Genomic DNA, 10043 nt, shown 5'->3' with positions numbered 1-10043 from the left:
GGGAATGGGGATTTTGCAGTATCCTTCCCGTGGAGTGGGGAGGGAATGGAGATTTTGAATCCATACATGCAGCAGACTGACACCCACTATGAAGATGTAGCACCACCACAAAGCCAAACAACAGCTATGCAGCTCACCAGCTCAAATCCCCCTGCAACACAGACTAAATTGAACACAACCAAGCCCCCACCCAAACAGGACACACCCCCAGCCAATCAGAGCACAAAAAAACCTCCATCCAATCAGAGCACAGCCAAGCTCCCACCCAATCAGTTCAAACCCCCACTAGCAGTTAAAAAGGAAGAAACAGCTGCGATCACACATTGCTCCCAGAAGCACGAAGCTGAAGCCTGAAGATGACGAATGAGACTTCGTCGAAACGTTGCCAAGACATTTCCAATTTTACACGGGAGAAAACCCGAACAACCAAAGACCTACATATATATATATATTATTTCCCTTCCCTCTGCTAGGATCAGCCTGGAAAAACAAAATGTGAAATGCGACTTAATACATTGCCTGCCAAAATTGTTCAGCGCTGCTTCGGTAATCCAACGCAACAGGTTTAATTACTCAGAGAAATTCCAGGCATGTTGAAATTCCCACAAACCGTCTGCCGAGCTTAGTCAGATATTAATCTGAAAGAATGTGAACTGTGAGTTGGCAAAGTCCTAGTTTTGAACTCTGTAGCTAAGGGAGTTTGTCCCAGGGATACGTCAGGGGTGAAATCCAGCAGGTTCTGACAGGTTCTGGAGAACCGGTAGTGGAAATTTTAAGTCGTTCAGGGAACCGTCAAATACCATCTCTGGCTGGTCCCAGAGTGGGGTGGGAATGGGGATTTTTCAGTATCTTTCCCCTGGAATGGGGTGGGAATAGAGATTTTGCAATATCCTTCCCCCAGGAGTGGGGAGGGAATGGGGATTTTGCAGTATCTTTCCCCAGGAGTGAGGAGGAATGGAGATTTTGAACCATTAGTAAAAAAAAATGGATTTCACCACTACCTGAGGGTCACCTGAATAGTAGAAATGGGTGTTTGCAACATTTCAGTTTTGTGTACAAAGCAAAAAAGGGAAGCGGATGTCAATAACTTTAGCAAGAAAGACACTCCTACGAAAATGCTCGCAACCTGGACATTTTAGCCAACCTAGCATTTTATCTTGCATTGCAATGGTTTTATTTTCACTGATCCAGATGTCAATATATATATTGACATCTGGATCAGCCATTTCAAACCCCTCCAATCCATACATGCAGCAGACTGACACCCACTATGAAGATGTAGCACCACCACAAAGCCAAACAACAGCTATGCAGCTCACCAGCTCAAATCCCCCTGCAACACAGACTAAATTGAACACAACCAAGCCCCCACCCAAACAGGACACACCCCCAGCCAATCAGAGCACAAAAAAACCTCCATCCAATCAGAGCACAGCCAAGCTCCCACCCAATCAGTTCAAACCCCCACTAGCAGTTAAAAGGAAGAAACAGCTGCGATCACATTGCTCCCAGAAGCACGAAGCTGAAGCCTGAAGACGACGAATGAGACTTCGTCGAAACGTTGCCAAGACATTTCCAATTTTACACCGGAGAAAACCCGAACAACCAAAGACCTACATATATATGTATATATTATTTCCCTTCCCTCCGCCAGGATCAGCCTGGAAAAACAAAATGTGAAATGCGACTTAATACATTGCCTGCCAAAATTGTTCGGCGCTGCTTCGGTAATCCAACGCAACAGGTTTAATTACTCAGAGAAATTCCAGGCATGTTGAAATTCCCACAAACCATCTGCCGAGCTTAGTCAGATATTAATCTGAAAGAATGTGAACTGTGAGTTGGCAAAGTCCTAGTTTTGAACTCTGTAGCTAAGGTAGTTTGTCCCAGGGATACGTCAGGGGTGAAATCCAGCAGGTTCTGACAGGTTCTGGAGAACCGGCAGCGGAAATTTTGAGTAGTTCAGAGAACCGGCAAATACCATCTCTGGCTGGTCCCAGAGTGGGGTGGGAATGGAGGTTTTGCAATATCCTTCCCCCAGGAGTGAGGAGGGAATGGGGATTTTGCAGTATCCTTCTCCTGGAGTGGAGAGGGAATGGGGATTTTGCAGTATCCTTCTCCTGCAGTGGGGTGGGAATGGGGATTTTGCAGTATCCTTCCCCTGCCACACCCACCAAGCCACACCATGCCCACCAAGCCGTGCCCACAGAACCAGTAGTAAAAAAAAATTGAATTTCACACTGGATATGTCCAGTGGTGGGATTCAGCCAGTTCACACCACTTCGGGAGAACTGGTTGTTAATTTTCTGAGCAGTTTGCCAAACTGGTTTTTGGAAGAAATCATTAAGGCAGAGAACCAGTTGTTACATTATTTGAATCCCACCACTGGATATGTCCCATAAGTAACTGGGCTTTAGCCTCCTCTTCTGGAGAAGATCTTCTGCGAAAACAACCAAGGTCCCGGTTACGCAACTACTACTAAACATTCACAGCTGTGCTTCCTATTTTGAGTAGTCTTCCCAGGTCCTGGCCCACATTCCCCAGACGTACATGAAAGGAATGAAATGCATGTTTACACTGAAATGCTTTCTTAAGGAAGCTTCTTGTCCAGATGTGAAATTATGAGCCTACGCAAATTTGCACAAAGAGTTTTTAAAGCTGCTGGGTTTAAAAAGAGACTGCCCCTCCTTCTCTCGGAAAAGCAGAAAATGACTTTGTGGAAGAAGGCTAAATCCGTCTATTGTAGCGTTTGCTCAAGAAATGTAATCCTTCAGGGCTTAACCCTCAACACATGTGTTGTGACCCAGGCCCAAGTAGGTAGTAGGTAACTCAGTCCATGAAACAAACAAACAAACTTTATTCGAACAGCTGAGAATTACTTCATTCCCAGTGTAGTTCAACTAAATTAAAACAAATTCTTTCCAACACAAATTCCTCAGTCCTATCACAAACCTTGGTCCAATTAGGCAAACTGCCAAAGGCCTTTCTTGGCAAACGTTCAGAAGTCACAAAAATAAATGCAAGACGTAGACGAAGCAGAAGACGAAGTTACCAATGTTGTTTTCCGGCAAACCTCAAACACCGTTGCTGGTCTTTTAAGCCTTATGGGAGGGGCCAGTCATCTCTTGGCCCTACTCCCAAGTCGTCCTCTTTGCTTGAGCTGTTCTTGCCTTCTGGCAGCTCTTCTCATGCGTGCATAAGGAACAGGCTCCTCCTGTTCCTCTGCCTCACTACTATCAGCCTCTGGAGGATCTGGAGTCCGCACCTCACTCCCCGATGGCCCCGGCCTCACCTCAGCCTCATCGCTTTCTGACTCCGTTGCCAGCTCCGTAGGCTGCTGACGGACCACAACAACAACCAGGTATTAACCAGTAGGATTTTGGTTGGGAACTCAACTTTACAATGGCTTGGACAGATTTTCTAGACAACTTTCGGGAAACATAACAGAAAAAGACGGGAACATTTAATCATATGTGGTGGACTTGTGCTAAAACAAAAAAAATGGGGGCAAAAATACATAGATGGCTAGAAAAGATAATAGGGAAACATGTGCCGTATTTTTTGGATTATAAAACGCACTGAAATTTAGAAAAGGAAAACAATAACAAAAAAGTGTTTGGCCTCTGTGCTCCCCATTTTTGGGCCTTTTTAAAGCCCTTTTCTAGTCTTTTTTTGCCCCATTTTTAAAGCTTTTTTTGGCCCATTTTCGAAGCTTTTTTCTGCCCATATTTGTGGCTTTGTTCAGCCCGTTTTTGAAGCTTTGTTCAGCCCATTTTCAAGGCTTTTTTCAGCCTGTTTTGGGGGCTTTTTTCTGCCCATTTTCAAGGCTTTTTTTCAGCCCATTGTTGAGGCTTTTTTCTGCCCATTGTTGAGGCTTTTTTTTGGAAAAAACAGACCAAGAAAAGGCTTGAAAATGGGCCAAAAAAGCCATGCAAACTGGCTGAAAAAAGCCTCGAAAACGAGCCAAAAAAAGCCCCCAAAATGGTGTGTGCAGAGGCCAAAAAAAACCCAACAAAAAACAGCTGGCGGGTGGGCGGGGCTTCAGCAATATTCAGTCTATAAGACACACAGTTATTTTCATTCCATTCCCTTAAAAGGTGCATCTTATAGTCCGAAAAATACGGTAGATTTTAAACTGTTTTTATTAGGGATATCAGAAAAGTATGTATTTAGTATTGCATGCCTTAACAGCAGTGATGATTATCTCTACACAATATCAGAAAGATGAAGAAACACCCTCAAGATGAAGAGATAATTAAGAAGATATCTGACTGTGCAGAAATGGGCAGGCTGGCATTGCAAATCAAACAGAAAGAAGAGCCAGAATATTATCAGACTTGGAGTTTATTCTACCCGTGGTTGGAAGAAAGGAATGGAGATTAAGAATGGAATCGTATTGCTGAGCAAATTAAATACCCAGACAACACGATGTTTATTAAGCCCTAAGGAATGTAACTCATAGAAAATTAATACAATGGGTGGAAAAAAGAAAGAGAGAATATATTTCTGAAGGTGAGGATTCATTGGAAAGCTGTTCCTTTTGTTTAGCAAAGTTGGAAGAAAGTAGTTCTGCTGGACTCGCTAAACGGATTCAGTTTCCCCACCTCTGAAAATCTCTGCCAACCACTCCCCAGAAGTTAATATTTCCTAAAGCTTCCATAAAAACAAGCAGAGCCAATTTGCTTCAAGTCCAGGGAGGTCTAGATTCTGAGCTTGACAGCTTGTTTTCCATGAAGAAATCGCAAGCAACTAGTCGGTGTCACCGGAAAACAGATCTTTGCTGAAGAAAAACCTCGGACGAAGGTAGGAAGGAAGATATTTACCGCTAGAAACGAAGCTCGGCATTCTTAGAGGTGATTCGAACGATTATTTTGTTTTCTTTTTTCTCTCCCTCCGGCTTGAAAATACCTTTTGAGCAGAACAGGAAGGCATTCAAGCCACTTTAGAAGCTGGTGTTACTGACTTTCGTGGTGAATTTTCCTACACGCTTGTTACTAAAACGGGCTGATTTGGGAGGAAAGTTGCCGAAAAAAGATCAAGACATCCCTCTATTTGCCATCCGTGTTTAAGAGTTTAGGTTGCTCGTGAGGATGAGAACTTTGATCTTTGGAGAGGAACTGAAATGTTTAGTAACCCAGTGAAGTTCAGAAGGCTGATCCACAAACGAAAACATTCATATTTTCTAAAACCATCTAGAAATATACCATGTTTCCCTGAAAATAAAACTGGGTCTTTTATTAATTTTTGCTCCAAAAGATGCATTGGGGCTTTTTTTTTTTTGGTTAGGTCTTATTTTGGGGAAAATACGGTACTAAATGCATCTATCTGATTGAACAATCTTAACTGGGGCTTATTTTGGGGGTAGGGCTTATATTACGAGCATTCCGAAAAATCATGCTAGGACTTATTTGCCAGTTGTTTTCGGGGAAACAGGGTATATCCAGGTAGTCCTCGAGTTATGACCACACCTGAGCCTCAGATTTATGTTCCTTAAGTGAAACAATTGTTAGGTGAGTTTTACCCCGTTTTATGTCCTTTCTTTCCAATGCTGTTACGTGAATCACTGCAGTTGTTAAGTTAGTAACCCGGTCGTTAAGTCAATCCGGCTTCCCCATTGACTTTGATTGTCAGAAGGTCAGAAAAGGGGATCGTGTGCCCCACCCCCACCCCCCCAGGACACTGTGACCGTCATAAATATGAACCAACAGCCAAGCATATGAATTTTGATCACGGGATTATGAGGATGCTGCAGAAGTCGTAGCTGTGAAAAACGGTCAATGGTCGCTAAACGAACTGTTCTAAGTCGAGGACTCCCTGTACATAAAGACAAAAGTGGATGTATATGTATAAGGGGTTTTTTGGGAGGGGGAGGTTGGAGAAATTTGATGAGTGGGGGGAATCCTCCAACCAGTCTTTAAGGCTGCAAAAATTTGTGTGTGTATACATTGGGATACGGCCAGAGGTGGGCTTCAAAATTTTAAGCAAGGGATTCTCTGCCTGGTTCCTGGGTGGGTGTGGCCATGGTGGGCGTGGCCTAGTTGGCCTCCTGCATCACAGTGGGGGGGTGTTTTTGCCCTCCCTGGGCTCCGGAGTCTTTCCTTGAGCCTCTGGGAGGCTCCGGAGGCTCTCTGGAGGCTGGAACCCATTTCCAGCCTTCCTGATCTTCTGGTAGACCCATTTTTCGCCCTCCCCAAACCTCCATGCATGCCCTGCACTTACCTGCATCCAAAATGGGCCGAGTAGGGACTCCTGGGAGGGAAGGGGTGGGGTGGACCAGCCAGGAGTGGGATTTGGGAGTTTTCTGAACTGCACAGAATCTTAGCTAGATGTTTTCCCGAACCCCTGCGAACCCCCTTCAGCCCCACCCCTGGAAATGGCTTGAAGCTTAACACCTCAAAAGCCAAAAAGGTGGGGTGGAAGATGAAGGATTATTAATGTACAGGAATGATTGAAGATATGTAATCAAAAAATAGAGATAATTTGAAATGAAATCGGGGCTGCTCAACTGCCATTTCAGAAGGGAAGGGAGAGGGAGAGAGGAGTAGAGAGAGGAAGGAAGGAAGTAGGTAGGAAAGAGAGAGGTAGAAGAGGGGGAAAGGAGAGGAAGAAGAAAGGGGAAAGAGAGTGGGTTAGAAAGGGTGGAAGAAGAGAGGAGTGGGGAAGGAGGAGAGGAAGTAGAAAAGTGAAGGAGAGGAAGGATGGAGAAAGTAGAAGAAGGTAGAGAAGGGAAGAGGAAAGGTTGTGTTAAGGAAGGAAGTGGTAGCTGAGCAGGCCCGAATAAGTAACAAATGAAAGTTAACGATTGATGTTGAATAAGAGACTGTACATTGAATATGTTGATGGAAAATGGAAATAAAACTTTTTTATTAAAAAAAAAAAAGCCAAGATCATGGTCGTCAGCAAACAACCCGTTAATTTACCACCGATAACTTTGGAAGGAATACCACTAGAAAAAGTCGAAAGGATCACGTACCTCGGTTCTAATTTACATGAAAGCTGGGACATGACTCCTGAAGTAAAGACAAGGCTAGAGAAAGCTCGAATGGCATTCTTCAAAATAATAAAAAAAAAGGTCTTCCACAGTCACAACATAAGCCTAAAATTGAAAATCAGATGCTTGTCAGATGCGACATCTTTTCTATCCTGCTCTATGGAGCGGAGTGTTGGTCTCGGACAGAAAACCACTTGAAGAGACTAGAAGCATTTGAAATGTGGATTTACAGGCAGCTGTTAGGTATAAGCTGGGTTGACAAAATCGGAAAGGAGGAGGGGATAAGCCGCCTGGGAAAGCCAAGGAGGGAAATCATCAAAGCCATTAAAAAGCGAAAGTTAGAATATTTCGGACACGCGATGCGACATCTGGAAAAATATAGCATCCTTTACTTAACCCTCCAGGGAAAGATTGAAGGCAAAGGAGGTCCAGGCAGAAGAAAGACATCGTGGCTTCGAAACTTAAGGGACCCGTTTGGACAAAACTCAGCAGCGATTTCTCGTGCGGCTGTTGATAAAAATAGGATGGCCAATATGGTCGCCAACGTCCAATGACGGATAGGGCACAAGGAGAAGACGAATACATTGGGATGCCTGTTAGAAAGATAGAAGTTTAGAAGATTAAGGGAGGGGGGAAAAACATCTGCCTCCCAAGATCAAATTTCATTAATTTTCTAAATATATTTCCTACCCCAACCGATGGGATAATAGCAACGATCCCTTCCAATGCTCAAGATTATTCTTAAAAAGTGACTCCTGGGCGCCTTTGTCATTCGGTTGTTTTGCTAGCCCACCGCTTCTCTCTTAATCTCTCCGTAAGTCGTGGTTTTTTTAAACCCAAAAAAAGTTTAGTACTTCGAAGGGGAAAAAAAGGGTGGGAAAAAAAGGCTCTCCCCCCCTTTCCTCCCCCTCCAGTAATATCAAAGAAATATAATGAATTTTGTAAATAAAACTGGTGACAGTTCACAAAGATTACTAGGTATGAATAGAAATATCTATTCTTTCCTCAGCCAGGAAGGAAATGCAGGGATGGTTAAATGGATTGTTTTATTCAAAGAGGAAAATACGTTTTTATTTGGCCATCATTTCTCAAAATTGTGGTTGTGAAGGGGAAAAAAAAGAAACTTTGACCTTGGTTTTGTTGATTAGAAAGATTTGATGTTATAGGAATGGATAGTTATAATATATTAATCTGTAAAAGCAAAAAGTTGAAGTTGGAGCGTCTTCATCTTGTACTGGGCTAAGAAGAGTTGGAAGTCAATGCCCACGTTTCTTTCTTTTTCTAGATTAGATTAGATTAGATTAGATTAGATTAGATCAGATTAGATCAGATGAATTGGATGGGACCTTATAGGTCATCTAGGATTAGGGTTAACCCCCGCCCAAGCAGGAGACCCTCCACCATTTCTGACAGATGGCTGTCCAGTCATCTTCTTGAAAGCCTCCAGGGATGGTAAATTAAATATCAGATTAACAGAGTTGGAAGGGACCTTGGAGGTCATCTAGTCCAACCCCCACCCACCCAAGCAGGAGACCCTACACCATCTCTGACAAATGGTTGTCCAGTCTCTTCTTGAAAGCTTCCAGTGATGAAGCTCCCACAACTTCTGAAGGCAACTTCTGTTCCATGGGTTGATTGTTCTCCCTGTCAGAAAATTTCTCCTTGTTTCCAAGTTGAATCTCTCCTTGTTCAGTTTCCATTCATTATTCCTTGTCTGGCCTTCGGGTGCTTTGGAGAATAACTTGACCCCCTCCTCTCTGGGGCAGCCCCTCAAATATTGGAAGACTGCTCTCCTGTCTCCCCTGGTCCTTCTCTTCACTAGACTAGCCAGGCCCAGTTCCTGCAACTGTTCTTTGCATGTTTTAGCCTCCAGTCCCCTAATCATCCTGGTTGCTCTTCTCTGCACTCTTTCTAGAGTCTCAACCTCTTTTTTATAGTGTGGTGACCAAAACTGGATTTCTTTCCCCTTGTATCTGACACCCCCTTTCCCCCTCTTCCTTTCCTCACCTTAATTTCCTTTTTCCTTCTTCTCCCCTTTGTATTTTATATCATAAAATCAAAACTTAATAACTTTAATCTCTCCGTAGGTCGCGCCAGGATCCAACTTGGCCCAACCATGATCTTTCTGCTGCTTCTCACGCCCAGCTTGGTCCTTTGTGACGCCAATACCACCGTCGCCTCGGAAGAGGCACCGTCTACCGCCAGCTCCCTGATGGACATGCAGAAGAAAATCAACGATCTCTGGTTGAGTTTGCTGTACCCACAACTCTACGACGATATCATCACAGCCAACCGGACGGCCTACGCTTGCTGCGTCGCCAAACCCAGTAGCAAGTTAGAGGACAGCAAACCACGCGTGACGGGTCTGGTTTTGTTCAAGCAGTTCTACCCTCATGGGAAGCTGGCGGCCCTTTTCGACCTGGCAGGATTTCCCACGGAAACGGGCACCTCAGTGAGGGCCATTCACATTCACCAATATGGCGACCTGAGCGACGGCTGCGATTCTGCTGGAGGGCACTACAACCCTTGGAAAGTCAACCACCCCCATCACCCTGGGGATTTTGGGAACTTTTACCCTAAGGGGGGCAACGTTCAGAAATTGAAATCGAACCTCAGAGCTACCCTCTTTGGACCTCAGACCGTTCTCGGACGCTCGGTGGTGATCCACGAGCAGGAAGATGACCTGGGGAAGGGCAACAACGAAGCCAGCCTGGCCCACGGGAACGCTGGCCCACGCCTGGCGTGTTGTGTCATCGGCACGTGCAAGAAGGAGCTGTGGGACAAGCACCTGCCCAAAGTCACAGCCAAAAGGAAGAAAAGGGTGATAAAAACTGGGGTGGCTTGAGATGGCTGACATCCCGAAGGTCCGGTCGACGGAGTTTGTATCCGCTAAGCGGGTTGCAGCAGAAGTTTCCCTTCTGAAAATGTTAAAATAGGCACCTCTCCTTTAGTGAATTCTTCCCTCCAGAAGCAGATTAATAATAAAGAAAAGCAGGACCAGCCTTTCAAAGTTGATATTCATGCTTTATCTATATCATCTCTATCTGTACCA

General features: G+C 44.5%; 1 protein-coding gene across 2 annotated transcripts; it reads left to right on the top strand.

Moving 5' to 3' along the window:
* The first annotated feature begins 4351 nt into the window (after positions 1 to 4351).
* SOD3 (superoxide dismutase 3) lies at positions 4352 to 9993 on the top strand. Of its 2 annotated transcripts, none has more exons than XM_058193000.1 (2): positions 4352 to 4853; positions 9079 to 9993. In XM_058193000.1, the coding sequence occupies exon 2, from the start codon at positions 9108 to 9110 to the stop codon at positions 9834 to 9836; it is 729 nt and encodes a 242-aa protein (XP_058048983.1). In that variant the 5' UTR covers positions 4352 to 4853; positions 9079 to 9107; the 3' UTR covers positions 9837 to 9993. The 2 variants fall into 2 exon arrangements, with proteins under 2 accessions (XP_058048983.1, XP_058048984.1); XM_058193001.1 differs by having other exon boundaries at positions 4354 to 4803.
* Positions 9994 to 10043: the final 50 nt, after the last annotated feature.

This window comes from Ahaetulla prasina, chromosome 8 (assembly GCF_028640845.1).
Source record: "Ahaetulla prasina isolate Xishuangbanna chromosome 8, ASM2864084v1, whole genome shotgun sequence".
NCBI classification, from domain to species: domain Eukaryota; kingdom Metazoa; phylum Chordata; class Lepidosauria; order Squamata; family Colubridae; genus Ahaetulla; species Ahaetulla prasina.
The sequence above is the reverse complement of the archived record's forward strand: the minus strand, read 5'-3'. Positions and strand labels throughout refer to the sequence as shown.

Coding starts and splice junctions, on each gene's coding strand:
- SOD3 (XM_058193000.1), top strand. CDS start 9,108: ATGATCTTTCTGCTGCTTCTCACGCCCAGCTTGGTCCTTTGTGACGCC.